The sequence below is a fragment of the Danio aesculapii genome, chromosome 2 (genome assembly GCF_903798145.1).
Source record: "Danio aesculapii chromosome 2, fDanAes4.1, whole genome shotgun sequence".
Classification (NCBI taxonomy): domain Eukaryota; kingdom Metazoa; phylum Chordata; class Actinopteri; order Cypriniformes; family Danionidae; genus Danio; species Danio aesculapii.
This window is the reverse complement of record NC_079436.1, coordinates 40,152,463-40,173,921: the sequence shown is the minus strand read 5'-3', so window position 1 is coordinate 40,173,921 and position 21,459 is coordinate 40,152,463. Positions and strand designations below refer to the sequence as shown.

The following is a 21,459-nucleotide window of genomic DNA, read 5'->3' as shown; positions in this document are numbered from 1 at the left end:
TCCAACTTTTCACCGAAAGTTCATCATTGGCTGCATGGGTGTAGATTTGTTCTTGACATTGACTACGTTTACAAGGGCATGAGCAATCAAATTATTTGCCTTAATCTAATTAAGACAATAATAAGATTAAGATGTTTACATGAGTTACTTTTTGAATGTTCCTTTCATGATCCCGTTTTACTTGTTATAACTAGGGCCAGACGGAATCTGCGGACGTTTTTTGCTATTTCTGCTGAGAATTTCGATAAAAATCTGCGGATTTCTGCAGAATTATTTTGGCAGTATCATAATTAAAACCTTAATATGTGGAACATTTTTTTTTTTATCTTTTTTTAACTTTTATTTAGTGTTTAAAATGCAAATCCAATTAGATTCACTTTATTTGGTAAACAATGCAAGTCTCTCATATATCTACTAAAAGACAGAAAATATTACTGTACAAACTATATTGTACATAAATCAGATGACCATTTTTATATTAGTCAATAATATTACTGTAATTAATTTAAAAACTGAATAAAAATAGATTTACACATATTTACTCAAGTAAATAAACAGAATTAATGATGGGCTAAAAATCTGCGGAAATCTGCGAAATTCTGCGGAAAATCTGCATTCTGTGTGGGCCTATTATAACACATAATTTGATTAACGTCATTGCTATCCAAGTTTCCTCCAGAGTTTTATGTAATTTCGTGTGTTTCATTTTTAATTTGATGGCTTTAACTGCAGTTTGGCTCTTTCACTTTCATTCAGGAACATTTCATGCATGCCCCCGTGACAAACGAGATATTGGGTGCAACTATGAACTGCTGGAAGAGTGTAGTTTTAATGGAATTTCATACCGCACGATGAATGGGAGAAAAAACCTCTGCATTTTGGTGATGCAGGTGTCTGTGGTCTTCACTGACTCAATAGGTGCAGATAATAGTGTCAGACAGCCATGTGTGTATAGACTATCCTGACACAAAACCTGGTGAAAAGTTCTCATGACGGTAATAGTTTGCAGAATCCACCTGGATGACGCAACGGTAGCCATAGTGCACACCACACACCAGGTGTTTGGTGGAGAGGAGACAGAGTGTTGAAGCTAATGACATGGAGATGGTTAGGAGCCCATGATGAACAGAGGGCAGTGGGCAAATTTAGCCAGGACCTTAAACCCCTACTGTTTTCGAAGGACATCCTGGGATTTTTTAAAGACCACAGAGAGTCAGGACCTCGGTTTAACATCTCATCCGAAAGACAGCACTCGCTGAGCAGTATAGAGTCCCCTTCAATATACTGGGGTGTTAGGACCCACACGGACCATAGGTTGAGCAACCCCTGCTGGCCTCACTAACACCACTAACAGCAGCAAACTAACTTTCCCATGTTGTCTCTCATTCAGGTACTGACCAGGCGCAGCCTTGCTTAGCTTCAGTGGGCCACCATGTGAGAGTTGCAGAGAGCTAGCTGCCGGCATTTTTTAAGGAATGTCTGCAGCAATATGGTGATACCCACAACAGATTTCCTGTCTACTACTAGTACTGCTACAATAATTTACAAATTCTTTCTGCATAGAAATCACAGACACACAAATTCACTCGGGCTTTTGATTACTAATCTTATCACATATTTAACACACTTAAACAGTAAGTAAAAAAAACTAAAACAGAAATCTGGATTTTCTTTATTATTTATACACAATTGTAGAAGAAAACACAAGAAAAAAAATAAGTATAGAAATGTACTAATTATAAAAATGGGGAAAATTTACTCGTGGTACTTCAGACTTGAAAAAAAAACTTTCTGCGGAAGTTTTAAATGTGAATATTAATGAGTACCATTAATTCCAAAAAACTGTACAGTATTCAGATTTGTGCTGGTTCGCAGTCTGAAGTGGCTGAATGTATAAATCATCATGATCTTTGACCCTGTTCTGACACTAAGCTCTTCAGTCTCAGCATGTGCCTGTTCTGCTCAAGAGCCTCCGACGTCCACAGCCAGAACAGCTTCATACATATTTAATCCAAAGCCTAATACCAGCATACACGCATTCACAAACACACATTTAATGAGAACACGCCTGCACTGATGACCCTCACCGGCCCGTCAGGGGTGTGTTTTCAGCACATTTTAGCACCACAGACGAGTCCCAACTGTAGATAATGCATTTGATGCCATGTATTATTTAAAGCATTCGGATTTCTATGAATCTACAGCACCCTCCACTAATATTGGCTCTGTTGTAAATATGAGCAAAGACAGCTGTGGAAATAATGACTTAAATATTTAACCTTTGGATCTTTTGCTCAAAATATTAACAAAACAATCTGCTCTAACTGAGTACAAAAGGTCACAGTACAAACACAGCACAGTTTTATCAAAAAGCTAAAATATCAGGCTCATAGCCAGCCTTGTGAAATGGGTGACTATTTTTTCTCAAAATGCTAATCTTCTGCAATTATACACTTCATTTTCTTTTTAATTATGAAAATTAAATACTGCATTTTAGTGAGATTTTAAGCAGTACTCTGAATTAGCCTGTCAGATGGTCATCATAGCCACACTTTTTAACTATTTTAACCAAACTAGTATTCAAATCAATTTTAGTGATGTTTTATAAACAAATTTCGGGAGGAGCACGCGCGGAAGTTTCAGTATCAAATACGTCATTGACAATTATTCTATTATCCAATCAGTTCTTGACCAAACCCCTATATATACCAAAGCTGTCTTACCTGCAGCATCTTACGACTTCAGCATCCCTCCACCACCCCGTCACCTCACCTCTTAAGCATTACAATCCCGGGGGGAGTGTTCTGGGGCCGGGCTAGATACTTTGCTCGAATCCCTATTCCTCTCTGTTTCCTGATAAGAGGAATAACTCGAGTTTGGGTGTCTTCCCTGAGCTCAGAGCCCTCTCCCCAGACAGCACGCCAAATACGCTTTATTCTGAAACTATTGCAAGTGTAAACTAGTGAAATATGGTTGCTTTTTTGCTTTACACTTTTTCATGGGTCTAGAATAAGGTCCAGGATTTAAAATAAAGGTTACTTGTAAAATGTTTTCTCAACAATACAGTAGCAAAAGGTGACTTTTCTTACATCAGAATACACAGCAGGATGTTGGCCTCATGAAAAATAATACCGCTTGGTCTTAAACCACAGCCATATCACCTTGCAGCCCAAGACCGGTTACTCACTGAAGCTAAGTACGGCTGAGCCTGGTCAGTACCTGGATGGGAGACCACATGGGAAAACTAGGCTGCTGTTGGAGGTGGTGTTAGAGAGGCCAGCAGGGGAGCGCTCAACCTGTGGTCTGTGTGAGTACTAATGCTCCAGTTAAAGTGAAGGGGACACTATACTGTCAGTGGCCGCAGTCTTTCATATGAGACGTTAAACCGAGGTCCTAACTCTCTGTGGTTATGAAAAATCCATTGGCACTTCTCATAAAGAGTAGGGGTCCTGGCCAAAGTCCCTCAATCGGCGCTTATGTTCATGGCCTCCAAATCATCCCCATCCACCGAATTGGCTATCATTGTCTCTCCACTCCAACAATAGCTGATGTGTGGTGAGCGCACAGGTGCGTTGTCCTGTGGCTGCCGTTGCATCATCACTGCTGCACATTGGTGGTGTTGTGGAGAGAACGCCCCGCCCCCTCATGATTGTAAAGCGCTTTGGGTGTATGGTCATACACAATAAACGTTCTATATAAATACACATTACAAAATGGGTTTTTTCACCATGATGGCATAGCAGTCAAAATAGGACAAATAAGCTCATGTATGGGACAAATTCAGGACTAGGGCTGTGCGATTAATTGAAATCAAATCACAATCAAGCTTAGAAACGCTGCAATTAGCTAATCGCAAGAGGCTGCGATATGGAGTATATATGTATAATTTAATTTCCCCCGCCCAGAGAAAATGCATGACTGCCGTCTGTGTGTGATAGTCTTACTAGCCAACTGAGAGAGCAAACTTTCATTCTGCACAATCAGAATTGCGCAACCGAACTCTGCGGAATGCCCACAATAAAGAACAAACAAACAACCAAACAAACAGGAAAGCGTGGACAAGTGGGGTGATGGCGTCTGCCGCTTCAGTAGCAATAATAGATGAATTACTATCAAAGAATAACAGGACATCTGTAATATGGAAATATTTTGGTTTTAAAGTCGCAGACATGGAACAAAAACAGGTAATTTATAAGAATTGTTGCCAAAGCACGATGAAGCACAACAACCAGCACCTAAGAAAGCACCACAGGCGGCTATAGGAGGAGTGTCTTGCTAAAAAGTCAACTAAAAGTATTGCCAGAGACACTCGATTTAGTAGCAAGCAACAGCAAAGTACAATTTCAGAGTTGTTATTCAGCCATGTTATTTTGCTGAGTGTTCTGTATTTTTATAATAATTCTTTTTTTATAATAAGCTATACTATCTCCCTAATTTGAGTTCAACTTGATTACAGAAAGTTAAGGTCATTTTATTTGTGTTTACGGTTTGCTCTAGAGAAAAATAAGTGTTTCTTTCCTGAATATAAAAAAAAAAAATTGAATAAATGTTGAAGTTAATATCTTTTCAGTTCCTTTTTTTAGCCAACACTCACTGTATTTTAGCAGTAAGACGCTACAATACAGATCATTGAGCTGAAGCTTGACTACAGAAGTAAATCGCAAATCAAATCGAAATAGCAATATCTGTTTAAAAAAAATTGCAATTAGATCTTTTCCCCAAATCGCACAGCCCTAATCTCGACCTTTTTCAGTAAGGGGTGGGTCATCCGAACCACTCGAACCCCTGAATATTTTTGTTAAAAATATGTGCCAGAATCATTGATACCCTTATGAATTCATATGAGCAAAACATTTTTAATGCATATTTTTTTATTTATTTATTTATTTATTTATTTATTTATTTATTTATTTATTTATTTATTTATTTTAACACTAGAACTATACCAAGGCTGTCATTTTGATTTAGATTTTTCATTTTATATTTAATTTGATAACCTTTTAAAATAAAACCCATAAATACTCTGACTTTTCATAAATGTGTGCATATTTCATTCTAACGTTAATTTGATATTTTATTAAAATTACAAAACACAAAAGAGTTCTGCATGTTTCTACCTTAAACAAAAACTTTTATACCAAAAACAGAAAGTACACAAATAAGTGAAAAAAAAAAAATAACCAGTAGAAAACACAAACAAAACAAAACACTCACAAAAAAGAAGCAAAACAAAAACTGAACCAACGAAAGATAAAACAAAAACAGGACAAACATAAATAACATGGATCTTCTGGCAGACAAATGTGATATATCAGATTAACAAAGACAGCTTCATTTAAACGGTGGCTTTGACCAATATACAAATCATCACACACTAATAGGATGAGTTTGGCATGGGACTAACTGGTTGTCATAACCAATGGGAGACAACATGTTGGAAACCTGTTTATAATGGTCAAATTTATCACCTGCATTTAAGTGACTTTTTCCTATGCCTTTGCATGTGTATACTGTACCTCAGTTGCCTAGCAACTTTCTGCTGACAGAAACATAACTTTACTTCAGATATGTCTTACAAACTTTTAAAAAAGAACATTTTCACTCAAGTGAAAAATCCTTGCTCTTTTGCTTGCCTGACAAATTACACCTATAGGGGTGGTCTACTATAGTAACTTGTACACAATAGTAGGGTATTTCATCAAAAATATATAGTATTTTTAGAGTAATGAAGAATATATGACGATAAAAGAAACTTTGAATGCAAATATGCCTGGTGTAGTCTTAAATGAATGGTCAGAATAACTAGTTCTAGTTATACAGTAGAATTCTTTACAATCAACCACCCTGGAACACAAAGCCAGTCATATGTGTTGAAAGCTTTGATATATGGTTTGTCAAATTTGGCACAGCAACTATTTGACTATTTGACAACTATTTGAAAAACTGGAACCTGAGGGTTCCCAAAAAGTCAAAATACTGAGAAAATCACATTTAAAATTGTCCACATTATGTTCTTAGCAATGAATATTACTAATCAAACATTCAGTCGCAAAATATTTACAGTAGGAAATATTAAAAGTAATCTTGATTGTTATTTATTTTGACATAAAATGATCTGTACCATATATGTATTTTTGACTATTGCCAAAAATATACAAAATAAGACTGGCTTTGTTGTTCAGGGTCACAAATAAACTTTGTGATCCTCTAAAAGTTTAAGCAAATGATCAAAATGCTAAACAATAAATATATTTTTCGCATAGCTTTTTTTGCTCATTTTGTCATGATCACCACCAATCTAGCATGTGCAGATTGCTGGAAAACATTCATTCACTACATGCCTGCCACTGAACTGGACTATATATCCCATCATGTACCTCATACACACCAGTTCCAGATCACCAATGATTGAAAACACACAACTGAAACTCATGAGAACTGATTACCAGGACTATAAATACATCTCACACACACTTCTAAGCATTTTCCTTGTTTAGCCTTGCCATGTTTTGCTTATTGCTTATGTTATTTCGCCTGTTCTGACCATACGCCTGTTATTTTGACTTAATCATTTTGGATTACCTGCATGCTCCTGTCTGTCACTGTTTTGACCTTTGCCTGCTACGAATGTCTTAATAAACTGCATTTGGATCCTCACTTCTGTTGTTAATTCATTACACATATATATGGCACGGGTGTCAATATTAGTGTGCACTGATGAATCTCCACAGAGTCTTTGTGTACACGAGAGATGAGAATCAAGTTGAACAACAGCAAACCTTTAGCTCCACCAAACATCTGCTTTGTCTGTTATTCAACTCTGAGACCTTGAGAAGCAACATTGAAGGAGGAAGATCCACAAACATGCTGAATCACAAACACAAACACACACTAGACGCGAGAGCTGTCAAACACTGCAGAGTTTTGAGAGATCTCGCTGAATAAAAAAAGAAAAAAAAAAGATAACCTTCACTGTCAGAGTAAAGATTTGGGATGTATAACATTTAGAGAAAGAGAAACTGACATTGTTTACCCTTCTTGAAAAACAGACGTGCACACGTTGACTACAAAGATGCCTTCAAATCATATTTGGAGCGCATTTAGCGTTTGAAAATCTAATGAGAACTTCTTCACAGAAAAATGATGGCCTCGGGCGTGGTGCTTTTTCTGTTTATCAACTTGTAATGTTGTGCAAGTTCTGGCGTTCAAAGTGAAACATCGCAGCCAAACCTGGTCCGACACGACGCTACATTTGAGTACTGAATAATTTATAAGTCATCACTAGAAGCCAAATGCTTAAAGATATGGGTGCACAATCATTTTGAGACCTGCAATATCAAGTCAAATTAATATAACATTATTTTTACTTTGCAGTGCATATCACATGAATGTTTGTCGTTTTTTCATCCCTCTTAAAAATGTGTATAGGGTTTCATCTTTTTGTCAATGAATATGGTGAAATAATATTTTTATAAATATTTTATACATATACATTATATATTTTACATACATTTTTAATAGAAACTAGTTAACTGCAATATATCAATATCAATAGAAACTATTGTCTTTTAATGTTGACAACACATTGTTGATCATGTTTTATAGTGCTTTTATCGAAGGTATTGCAATATATTGTGTGATATGTTGGTATGGAATATGCTTCTGAGACCCAGAAGAGGTCACTGGGGAAAGTGGTAACAACAGTCATTAAGTTGTTGGGAATAAGAGCATTGATAGTATATACAATGAAAGAGTATTAAATAAGGCTATCATGATTGTCAATGACGAGAGACATCCTTCATAATACACCTTCCAATTGTTACCATCAGGTCGTAGATATTGCGTTCCAAGGTGTGTAAGAAATAGGAAAAAAAATATCTTTTATACCTCAAGCAATTACGTTTTTTAATTCCTCCTCTTTCAGTAGCAGTTGATGGCCAGTAGACTGGATATTTATTTAGAGTAGGGGTACCATGTTTTTATATGATTTAACTAATTAACTAACTAGCTAACTAACATATTTAAGTTCTTAAATAATTCCATCACATAGGGGAAATTGACAACATTTCAGCCAATCACAACATATTTGTTGCTAACTTGTTAAACCCCTCAGCTTCTAAAGTGGCCCGGGCTTTATCAAAAAAAAAATTACAAGATATTAAAAAATATATATATTAAAAATGTGTATAGGGTTTGGTCTTTTTGTTAATAAATGGCTTATTTTTAAAATTATAAACTAGGAAATTTCAATATGTTTCCCTTGAGGCTGAAAGGGTACCCTTTGAGTAAAACATTTGCCAGAGTATTTGGATGTTCATTCTGCTGTGGTGACCCCTGATATATCAGGGATTAAAGGAAAGGAACATAAATTAATAATAGCAATATACTGTATTTTAGTACTTGCAACCCTACTGAACAAATTGACAAAATGTTAGCACAAAATATTTGATGCTAGTTTGCTAAACCAATCAGCTTCCAATGTGGGCGGTGCTTAACTTAAGGTAAATATATATATATATATATATTATGACTAAAAAAAAGAGAAATGCAGCCTACCTGTCTGACTGGTGGTAATGTTGACTGTGACTAGTTGTTTCGGAGTCGGGCTCAGATCAGACACCCCATTCACCGCCTCGATGCTGAAGGTGTAGTTGGTGTTGGACAGCAGGTCTGTGACCAGCACTTTGGGGATCGACAAACCGAACTGTCGTGGGACAAAGTGGACGCTGTTGCTGCAAGGGCTGCAAATCCTGCCGTCGCCAGCACACTTTCTGCAGTGGATGCTGTAGGTCACGTCTCCTCGCCCGCCGCTGTCTCGAGGAGGACTCCATTCTAAAGTCACTGAGGTGTCGTTCAGGGTAGAGATCGGGTTCTCCGGTGCTGATGGAGGTCCTGGGGACAAATCAAGAGGGAAAACAGACAGAAAATGAGACAAATTATGTTACTCTTTGTTATCTGGGTACTCAAAGCACTTTACATATGTCGGGAGGCATCTCTGCATCCATCAATGTTATCTTCTACACTTCTAAACTAACACTACAATCGTATTTGTACATACATTTATGTTTGATTATTATTATATGTTCAGATTTTATATACAAAGGTTTTTTTTTTAAGGATTATTACCTCAGGGTGACTATGTGAATATACATAATATTCCAAGCACTGCTCATATATTTCTGTAAAATCCAGTGAGCGATATTCAATGTGTTTGCAACTCCAACTAACTTCAACCAAACTCTCCTGCATTTTTCTTTCCATTTATGGCAACCAGAAATAGGCAAACCCATACTGCGCAGCTCTCTCACTAATGCAAGCTCACCAACTGAGACAGCGAGCAACACAAGATCTCCTGTGCGCTTTAGCTGCAGCGTTAACATTCAATGCTTCTTGCCTTGCCGCAGTGCATTATGGGTAACACCTAAAGGAGGGCATGATAATGACAGGAGGGTCTGAGCAGGGTTGTAAGGTGCTTGATAATTCTACCACTGGGCATCTTATTTAATACGCAGCCAAACCTGCAAATATGCAGGACTGCAGAAAAGGGATTTTTTTAACACCACTTTGTTCAGCAGGGTGTCTGCACATTGAAACAGTTGTTCTTAAGATGAAAATACAGCCAACGAAAGGGGATGAGATGGGAAAATCTGCCAATGCACTTACTCCACATGGAAAGTCAAAACTTCAGTAATCAAACATGCACATTTCTATACCTAGAGATTAAAGATTGCTTTTCTCTACTCATGGTCTGTTCCAATTGCCGACAATTTAACCAGCAAATTGGCCAATTCTGATACCAAAGCTAAAAACATTTTTCTTTTTAAATATAGTACACAGACAATGTTAAATTGCTTTATCAAGGGCTCAAATAGCTGCAGTGTTTTGATATTGAAGAAAACTACTGCACTGTGATCACAATACACTCAACTATTCAACATTCAGCTTGGGCGGGCATCAATGTAATTTTACTGTAAAATTACAAAAAGTAAAATTAAAACATAACATCTAACTTTACCTTTTTGAAATTATTCTGCATAAAACATACCTGAACAAAACGAAAACAGTAGACAAACTGAATAAAAGTGCAAATTCACACTCTGCCTGTAGGTGGCACCTATAGAACAGCAGGAATAGCAGCATTTCTAAGCATTTGTTTAGAAATTGCAAGCAAATCTCGTATTGAATGCCTCATTTCCAGTGGAACTGTTCAGTACAATACAATTAGTGTTGGGCAGTAGCGCCGCTACAAGTAGTACAAGTTAACTACGTTTCTCAGTAGCGTCGCTAATTTCTAAATCAAATAGCTTTTTAGTAGCAAAGCTATTATTTTAGTCAAGTAGTGCAGTAGTGTCCACACAAGCTACATTTACCGATCGCGGATTAATAAGTGATGGCACCGAAAATAATGGAGTTGTGAGGCCGGTGTCTAGCGGATGAAAGTAAATCCATATGATGCAGAGAATGACGGTTTCTTCTTCTTCCTGTTTTACAGTAATTGATAAGAAACTTTTAGGTGTGTTACTGCCACCTCTTGCTCTGGTCAGTGACGTCGCTAATCAATTAGACTAACACAAGAAATTTGCTTGATGGAAAGATGACTGGAAGAGGAGTCATTTCTGAAGCAGGGTTCCTCACGACCATACCTCAAGAAGTACATGTGAAGAGATCAGATGCAAAAGCTAAACACCACTTCCACCAAAAATGAGCTAATGACATTGAGTAAATGCTTTAGAAACGTACTACATGTTCAATAAATAGATTTTCTTCTAATCATCTGAATCCCAGCATCAGCGCATTCAGAAATAACAGTTTGTTGGCAAAAGATTTTCACTTTTTCTTTTTTTTTTTACATTTGACACATGAACATTTCCCCAAAAAATCTTTTGAAACTACAGTAAGGATGACAATCATGCATGCTGAGCAAAAACTTTCCTGGACTGTACATCTCTTGTACAAAGGACTTGAAGAGTCTGCGTGAGAGTTTCAGTACAGAGAGAGTAAACGGAGCAGAGGAAATGAGAGATCAGTGTAAAGAAGTTTAGATGTCTGCGGTGATGACATTTCACCAGATCTACAAGCCAGTGGAAAGGGAAGTTCCCCTGGGATAGATCAGGGTGTGTTTGCAGTAACCTGTGGATGAAGATCTCTATATGCTGCACAAACTAAAAATCATCAAAAGCCACTAACATAAAAGAGAGTGTGTTCTTTTAAAATGGGTCCTGCTGTGCCCTTTTGATGTCATTCAATTCTCAGGTGTTCCCAGTACGTGTCTGTGAAGTTTCAGCTGAAAATACCTCACACATTTTATTACATAATTCTCTAAATTCCTGTTTTGATAACACTTTTTGTGTGCATCTTTAAATGCAAATGAGATGCTACACCAAGTAAGGTGAAGCATTAAGAGTTTGTGCCTTAGATACTCTGCAAAAATAAACTATATTTTCATTAGGACTGTCATGATATCTATTTTTTGCTGGGCGATATATTGCACACAAATTAATTGCGCTAAACGATATTATTGCCACTTTATAACTTATATAATTAATAAAAAATAATACATTTTTACATCATAATAGTGTAATACTTCAGGTACACTGCCTCAAAAAAACATTTTATTTTTGAGAATATTTAGACTTTGAAATTGAAACATGAAAAAATATCTTAAAACAAATACATAATAATAAATAGTAGATGTAAACAAAAAAGTCAAAAGTAGACTTTCAAAGCATCTCAGGCGTCATTTTTTTTTTAATAATCAGGCAGATTAAAAGACAGGACTGTTTGTTAAAGGTTTGCAGCATCATTTTTAAATGCAGGTTTTTGAGCATGTTTAACAGCTACATCTCTTTAGCTATATAATGCTACCTGTCTGTGAGTGTGTGCCAGTTCCCGTTCTCATGTATATTTTTGCACTGGCAGGTAACCAACTGTGGTTGTTGAAAAAATGGGTAGGGTGGTTATGTTTTAGGTGTGATTTAAGGTTTGTTGTGTAATTGTGTTGCCTTTTTTCATTGCCACTGTTCTGAAACAAATTCAACATATCGGTTCGTTCACATTCATAGGTTCTCCTTTTTCATTCGCTTGAAGCCAAAATTTTCCCACACCAGAGCTGAAGACAGTGACATTGAAACCAAGTCTATCGTGACTTGTTTGTCCTAATGGACTGTAGTTCCTAAACACGAATCAGTGGGTTCACGTCTTGCCTTCTTCGCTTCCACTATCTCTCTTGTACTCTGTCTGTGTGTGTGTGCGCGTGCAGCGTGCGTGGAGATGCGTCATAAGCCCCGCCTTCCACAGAAAGCAGAATGCAGCGCATTCGACAAAAAACTTGTTACATTATGTAGCCTAATCTTCGTCATCTTAAATTTCTTTATATAAAATAGACAATATATCACGCCTCCAAAATTAACAGCGCTCATTTTCATATATCGAGCGAGTATATTGACTATTGCGACAGGCCTAATGTTTAAAGTCTTATCAGTTTAAACTCCTGAGATTCTATTATATTATTTTTTTATTATATTATATTTATTATTATATTTTTTTTATTTATTTAATATATATTTTTATTTTATTTATTAATTTAATTTTTAATCGCTGAAAAATGAAAGAGTTTTAAAAAGAGAATAAAGTCTGACCATGTTCAGTATGACTTTTTGTGCTAGAATAACACCTTGTTTATGAAACTGGGGGTATATCTAATATTTATATCTTTTACTATAATAATACATCCGCTTTTGAAAGATCCAGATTATGATTTCTATACCAAAGGTTGAACCGGACTAAACACATTCTGACATAGTATGGAAGTCAATAGCTACCAAAGTTTCCAATAATCTTCAACATACAAGGTTTGGAACAAGTGGAGGGTGTGTTTATGGCATACATGTAGGTTTATGTATGAATTATCCCATTAAAACATGCAAATAAACAGAAATCTAAATCTGCTGACATCCGTGTGTATGATTTACAGCTGGGTTCTCAGTAATCACATTAGCACATTCTTTTTTTCCAATCCTGACACATGATTTTCACATACAGTACTGTATAAACAGTGTCATTTCACTGCTGTTGCCCTAATTAATTGTTTCGTTAGCTTAAGCAGTCAGTGTGTGTGTTTGTGTGTGTTTGGGGTGGGAGGTGAGTTGTGTGTGTGTGTGATGTACTACAACTAAAGGTCATTAAGTGCATCCATATGTTTAGCTGCACGCATGATTTGCCTTATCAGATGAATGGGTCCTTTAATTAGGATCTGTCGTATGCATTTCTTTTCCTTCTTTGCCTGCTTTCTTTTTTCATTTTATCCTTTCATCCTTCCACCCTTAAATCCACAGCACACACACAGACACACACACACATAAGCAATGACTCACTCTCCTGATCTATATAAGGTGACCTCACCAGACTTGTAAACCCAGTGCTAAATGTCCAATCTGACATGATGTATGATGATGAGACAGTGATGGAGATGAAAATGCACTGAGCTCAGTCTATAAGAAAAACAAAAGCCTGCACACTTGTCTTATAAACAATCTGCAATCCATTCATGCATCCATCCATACATAATTACTATCTAGTCAGCTAACTTAACCATGATTTTATCCATCCATGCATCCATCTATTCATTCATCCCTCTTTCCATCAGTTCATCCATCCAAAGCTGCACATCCATGCATTTATAATTACATGCACCTATCTATTCATTCTTCTTTTCATCAGTTCATGCATCCATGGACCTCTCTCTGACCATCAACATTTATGCACGATCTATCTAGAAGAGATTTATGGGTGTAGTATTGGATCACTCACGGGTGCAGGCCATTGACCGTGGGTCCATGTCAGCTCTGTAAAATCCCTTCTCGCAGGAACATTCAGAAGCCTTTTCCTGGTGGGAGAAACTGTGTGGAGGACATTTGGAGCAGTAGGCATCCATGGAAGAGGCTTTGTAGGTGCCTGGCCTGCAGGCTGCAAAACAGAAACAGGAGACTAAAGGTTAAAAATCTTCAGAGAGCAGTCCTACAATGTGAAATAAAACAAATAGCAAAGCCATAACAATAATAAAACAACCAAAAAAAAAAAAAGTACACTTTATATCTACAGACTCTAGGTGCATTCTAAATCACTTATGCACTATTCTACGCCATTTTGTAGTATAAATAGTGTAAGTAGTGCATTCACACTGAAAACTCTAAAAAATAATAAGTACACTTTAATTACCCGGATGATGCACTCATTCAGCCGGTAAAATGAAGTGTGGAATGATGGACACTTCACGCACTCAACGAAAGCATTTTTGCTCACATAGCGGAAGGGGCGGAGCTATCGAGCGCACATGTTGCATAACTTTATTTTGGTTGGTGAAAGCAAAATTTAGCTGCGAGAGTGAATATAGCGCCTCCCGATGGTGAATGCGGTTCTACTCATGGCAGGTATTATTTGATAATTTGGTCATTTATTTCACTGATTTGGCAACTGTCAAACGTCCTCAGGGAAACGGTTTAAATTTCCGCTTAGTAAAAAAAACATTAGTGTTCCATTTGGGACGACACTACATACATATACTATGCTGTTGAGTGTGTAAGTGCATAAGTACATAGTGCATGAGTGCATAGCGTGCCATTTGAGACGCAGCTTATGAATCATCTATTAAGCATTAGCAAAAAGTACATTTATTATCCGTTAAATATGAACTCTACATTAACAGACGTTAGTAAGCAGTTTATAATTACTGCTACAAATGCTGTGTTCTTGACATAAGCACATTTATAATGTCCTTAATCATTGTATTGTCATACTTTATTACTTTTTAATTGTTCATTACTAAATTCAGAATTGCATTATTTACAAATCATTTGTCTTTAAGAGTAGTTGGTGGCTTTTAGAAGTTTTCAGAATGAGTTAATAAACTATTTAAATCAACATTTATAAATTTGATTATTCAGACATACACTCTCAGAAATAAAGGTACAGGAGCAGTCACTGGGGCAGCACCTTTTCAAAAGATACGTATTTGTACCCAAAGAGTCCACAATGGTACCTCAAAGTTGCACATTAGTGCCTAAATGTACCTAAAATGTACCATTGAGGTACCATTTTGGACCCTTCAGGTACAAATACGTACCTTGTGAAAAGGTGCTGCCCCAGTGACTGCTCCTGTACCTTTATTTCTGAGAGTGTATAGTAATGATCACTATGCATGTTAATAAATGCTTTAACTCAACTTCATGCAGTTTTGTGAGCTAATCTAAAATGCAGACTATTTATGCTTTATAAATCCCTTATAAGTGACAAATAAAGGCTTAGTATAAAATAAATGTTTGCAATCTTATCCAAAAAATAAAATTACTGTAAAGTTGTAAACATTTCTGAATAACAAGGGTTGTCAAAATATAACATCAAATTTGATAAAACAACAGCAATATATTAATTTAACAATATGATACAACATTTTAAATTATTTAGCAAAGTTTAAACTGTACAATCATTTTACTTTACAAAAGATTGCAAAGATTTATTTTTTATTTGATACAGTTCCATTTGTGTATCTTCAAATGAATAGAAATTAATAAATTAATTTAATAAAGTAAAAAAAAAGTAATTAGCAACCTCACCCCCTTGTTTAGAATATAACTGAGCCTTTAATTGACATCTATAAGGCATTTATCAAGCATAAATAGTCCTCAGTTTAGATTATGTCACAAAACTGGATGAAGTTAATAAAGCATTTATTAACATACAAATTAACTATTAATATATGCCTGAATAATAAGATATATAAATGTTAATTTGAATAGTTTATTAATCATTTACTAACTCACCAACCAACTAACCACCAACTATTCCTAAATAACTGCTTTGTAAATGATGCAATATTTAATTTAATGAAAAATAAATCATTAACAAAGTATGAAAACACAATAATTGAGCACATTATATATGTGTTTATAAGTCAAGAATCCAGCATTTGTAGCTGTATTTATAAACTGCTTACTAATGTCTTTTAATGTAGAGTTAATACTTTTTAACTAAAGACCTAGCTAAACTATTTTAACTAAACTACTAGCTAATGCATAGATGATTCCTAGTGTGTAGTTATTATAGTTTTACCAAAAAACAACTATAAAGCAAATCAAAAACAACCAAAAACGAAACTAAACAAAGGACAGCATAATATAAAAAGTGAAACAACCAAATGCAAAGCAACCAAAAGTAAAACACAAGAAAACCAAAGGAAATAAAATAATAAAAAATTTAAATAGAATGCAAAACAACCAAAAGCAAAACAGAAAGTACAAAAAAGAAAAACACCAAAGACCAAAGAAAAAACAAAAACTGGAGAAACAAACAAATGAAGCTTATGACAGACTAATTTTAAAATGTGATATATCACAATAACAAAGACAGCTTCCTTTAAACTGTCGGCATTGGCCAAAATAGAAATCAAGCAATCCCAGCAATCATCAGACACAAATGGTTGATTTATACTTCTGCATCAATCGCATGCGTATGCTCTGACCTTCACACGGTCGCAGACCCCTTGCCGCATGCACACACCTCTCAAAAAATGTAACTACACGTCGCAATGACGCGTAGCGCAAGCTCCATGATTGGTTGGCTAGATAGCAGTGACGAGTGTCAATGAGACCTGCAAGTGGGATGGAGTAAGTGTCGAGTCCCATGAAATAGCTCCAGATGGAAACATTTGTTTTGTGTTTACCTTTTGATTAAAGTTGTTGCACGTCTGCCAGATCCCGCCTCTAAACGAGCGAGTTTGAGCTACTTGTACATTAAGGTAGTGTTCAGAAAAAAACTAAACACCCACGAAGAAACTCAACACAGAGGAACATAAAAACCTACTGCTAGCTAGCATTTCGGTTGTGTTATTGCAGAGCAACGCAAACAGCACACGGAAGTATAAATGACGGCTACGCGCAAGGCAGGCATCATAGGTCATGCCAATCACTCGAAGCAGAAGTATAAATCAGCCTTAATTGGATGAGTTTGGGATGGGACTAACTGGTTGTTATAACAACATGTTGGAAACCTGTTTAAGAACATGCACTCAATTTGCAAATTGGCTTGCTAGAGGCATAAAGTACACACTTCTGCTGTAAATACACATTCCCTTTTCCTTCTCAGAGCTGTTACAACATCCCATGTTCTGTAAAAATGGGTCAGTCAACACGGACTTAAATAACCAGTGGAGAAAAACGAGCCAGAGTGCTGGAATTACAAATAGTTTCTTGTAGCAGAGCGTCCCTAAAGGACTTCACAAAACCAAAACACATCCTTGAGACCTGGATTCAAACTCCAACATTTCTCTGCCTCGGAGTGCACACGATTATGTTTGCAAGCCAGGGAAAGCCAACCTGACTCTCAGCTCAAAATGTGGCCATTTCTAAGAGCAAAAACAGCCATCCCATTGCTTCTTTTCTTCCTATCTCTCCTTTTCTTTTCCATCTTTTTCACATTCATTTGTTTGCCTCAAAGCCCCAATGGATGACCCAATTTCCCTGTCTCTCAGAGGAGTCGTGCGAAATACGTGAGGATGAATTCAGCCTTTTACCCAATTACAAATGCATAGTGTTCACATAAACACAGGCCATGAGAGAAGAAGCGCGTAGGAGAGTTAAAGAAGGTACGGAGTATGACTTTAGCATGACGTTAGCCTTACTTTAGCTCAAGGCACCAATAAAACAGACTTCACAGAGCTTCTGCATATTCTAATGTATGTAAATTTGGGTGCCCGTGTGAATGTTAATGAATTGGAAAGGGCATATTTATTTGATTGCTTTGCTGCTTGGCATTCGTCAAGGGGTTGTTGTTGGAAGGGAGGTGGTTCATGATGGCATGTCTCAGGGGGTAGAGACGTAAATTCACAGTGCAGTTAAGGCAAGAGCGTTAGCAATCTGCACTGTGAGCAAATTAGACAATCCTGCCGGCCGCCGAGGTCAAGCCATCGCTAGTGTCGGAAATGCAATTCAATTGATGGATCAATGCAATGATGAATTTATCCTCGCCTTGATTGCCTGTGTGAGTGGTGAAGGTCACAGATTTAATCAAGGCCTGCAGCTTCCCTGCTCACCCATAAATCCACACCATGCAGAGAGCGGCAGGCTAACCCTGCGCCGATATGAACCAATCCCCACCTCAGTTCTTATGCATTATCATACAATTCTTGACTGTCTCGCGAATCCTCTGCAAAACATACACAAATACGATGTGTAATTTTAACAATCATATTACCTCTAACCTCTGATTTAACTACTTTAAATTAGCAACATGTAGGGCAGACCTTAAGTCACATCCATCAGACTTTTTGATTATAAGGAGGCAGATCGCAATGCAGGCTTGTTTACATGGATGGAATGACTCTATGATTCTATGAAAAATGCTTGATGGATATACCAGAATAGATTAGTTTCGCTGGTAAATTGAGTTGTAATAGTTTGATTGAAAATCGCAAGGTCAAATAAATGAATGAACAAATCATACCCAATACAGTCAATGCATTTTAAAACAGAGGTCTATGTGAGCTGTGGAACTAAATCTTAATCCCCAGGCCTAAATATTGACTGACGTTAGAGGCATTTATTGATGGTATTGAGGGTGTTCTTGTAAGCAGCCTCATCCCATTGGTGCCGTGATCCGGATGGTAGTGAGGTTTACGAGAGTGAGTGTAACAGAAGCCAACCAGTCAGAGCTTTGCAAATAAACTGTACTTCGCTAGCCTCAAGATGTGCACTAGGTACTGCAGTACTTAGCATCCATGTAAGTTAATACTAGTTAATACTAATCTCAGTGCTAATTCTCCAGTTTGAATCCTGCTTGGACTGGAACAACTACAACTGGGGCGATTGTGTTGGTCCCATGACCCAGGTGGGAGTAAGTGTAAAAGAATCCATCTAGTAAGAACTGTTGAACTTAACCTCACTGCCCTGGCCTCAAGAGGTGCTATAGAGGCTGTAGTCTTTGTTAGTGCACCCACCTCCAATGCTGGAAACTACTATAGGAATCCTGCTTGGACAGATGCATGCAGAACTACAAAACAAGTAAAAGTAGTTTCCTCAACACGTACATTGCATTAACAGCTAGATTATGGATCCAACTATTTAGTTTTTCCCTCAGAGGAACCGATGCCTTGGAGAACTGTGAGCTCAGGAACTTGGATCAATACTTGTCATTACATATGGTCATTGAGACACACTGGTAGGTAAACCAAATCTGTAAGCAAAACACTATCAAACAGAAGAATAAGTAGCTCCATGCTTAGCAGAGCTACAGAAATTCACTCATTTTATTACACTGGAACTAATTAGAGGGACAGTTCATGTGGGTGGGAAAGGAGAAATTGAATTAGCCACCTTTCAATGACCAACCCTGGAGCCTTAACCACTACACCACACCATCCCATTTCATTGTTCTGATTCAAATGAAATGTCAGCCAAATGGGATATTCCATGGCCTCCTAAATAGTCTTAAGTAAACAAACAGATTCAAATTAGGTTCAAGAGTGTTAGTCTTGAGTGTGCTGGCCCTTTTGTTGGGTCATAGTGGTTGGAAAGAGAAGGAGAGAGATAGAAAAAGAGATGAGTAGTGCTCTGCTCTTGGAAAGCCTAATCAGAAGTGGAACGTCTGGGGTGAAGACTGGGCATTGTGCCGCTGTACTGGAGAGTTTTGGCCTGCTGATGAGGGTTGCCTGGCTGTTCGTTGCTGGCACTGGTCCATAGCGGTATATCAGAACTCCCAGGCAGCCTGACCACACACAAACACACACACAATCTGGAGCAGACACTCATAGGCCCTTCACAGCCACAAAAAAATTCCCTTCCGCATAACAAGTCTTTCAAAAGTGTCTGTGAAAGAAGAAGACTACGACCTCCAGCATCTGTTTAGATGACTTTCAAAGACTCAGCTTTACCGCAACCATTTCACCAGTACGTGCTGAACTCAAGCAGTGAAAATAATATGACTGGGCGAATACTGACTTGCCATAATTTGTTCATTCAGCCAAACCCCATAACATAATCAGTGCAAATAATTTCAAGTCAGAATGAAACAGTGGAAATTGCTCATATTGGTTTCATACGGCACAAGAAAGGGCACAATTTATTTGAATAGGAGTGTTTGACAGAATTAAAAACAAAAGTAGTGTTTGAGAAAAAAATTCCAAAGGCAAAATTTTCACATCAGAGTAAAAGAAAGAGTCAGGGTTGGTTACTAATTAGCCACTAAAAGTTTTATTTTAACTGAGGAACTTAATAGTTTTGGACTGTTTGCAGACCAAAAGAAGCAAGATATCTAAACAAGTGTGAACACAGCTTTAGTAAAAGCCCAAAGATCATGCACAAATCAAGTTTCTCAAACTCTCCAATGGAGCAAGTAATGGAATAAGTTAACTTGCATGACTTGAAATGCATGATAATGGGCAACTCACTACCTTACAGAACAAACAATGGCGGAAAGTACGAGGTACACTTGGGACCACCAAATCTACCTCTAAGCTTTAAGAGCAAGACAGCCCAGTCTTCATGCACCACAACAGAGATTTTCAATATTTCAGTATTCTGACTGCAGTGGCGCATCTGAGGAAACGTAAAGCGGTGCGTGGCATATCCCAAACAGCATGCGCTCTTATTCATATAGTAAATCAAAAGACAAGGGGGAGCAAACACTACAGAAATCTACATCTCGGATATCTCTAGGAGGCTTGCCCCATTAAAAATTCATACCCATCTGACTCCAGCTCTTTGTTTATGGCAATCAATAGCTTTTAGATATGATTCCTGAACATAAAAGAAGGGGAAAAAAACATGCCACACGAGTGCTGATGAAAATGATCCACTCACGAGACAAAATTGTTTATGAGACAAATTTAATCGCCATTTTAATTTACCGAGTAGCGGTCATCCGTGCAATTTGATTATGGCTTTGATCAAATATTTTATGGTGAAAGCATTTCATGATGTTCAATAATCATGTGCCGTGTTATAATAATGCTTGGAAGAAAAAAAAGAGGGAAAATACAATAACTATGTTAAGCATACGAAGAAGAAAGCTCTGCAGGACTGATATCATAGTCAACGGTCAAGTGAGCAATCAATTACAAGATGAATAATTCTCTATTTACGAGTTCACTTTTCATCTGCATTTCCTGTTTCACTTCCTCCCTCTCTTATTTAGAATTCAAACGGGACTCGACAACCCAACGTGCGGCCCTGATGAAGTATGACCCGTTTGGGTTTTACCGACTGCAACGCTGTCACATCGCATCCATGTATCACTGATTATAATCTAAACAAATTTTCCCCGTGCTAATTGGCTATCACGGCAGTAAACAGGCAGAACAGATTTCAACAACATCCCTCTTTATCCAATCAGACGTCAAAGCAGAGGTGTGCATTTTTCAATTACTGGCCTTTGTTCGGCTGGAGAACAAATTCGCAAGACAGAAAATTA

General features: G+C 37.2%; 1 protein-coding gene across 1 annotated transcript in view; it reads right to left on the bottom strand.

Annotated features, from left to right (window-relative positions):
• Positions 1 to 21,459, bottom strand: part of epha4b (eph receptor A4b) — a 236,552-nt gene that overhangs the window by 101,911 nt on the left and 113,182 nt on the right. The window contains exons 4-5 of the mRNA XM_056479332.1: positions 13,810 to 13,965; positions 8,557 to 8,892 (exon numbers count right to left, since the gene is read on the bottom strand). Coding sequence (XP_056335307.1) covers positions 8,557 to 8,892; positions 13,810 to 13,965 — 492 coding nt within the window. The remainder of the gene's footprint in view (positions 1 to 8,556; positions 8,893 to 13,809; positions 13,966 to 21,459) is intronic.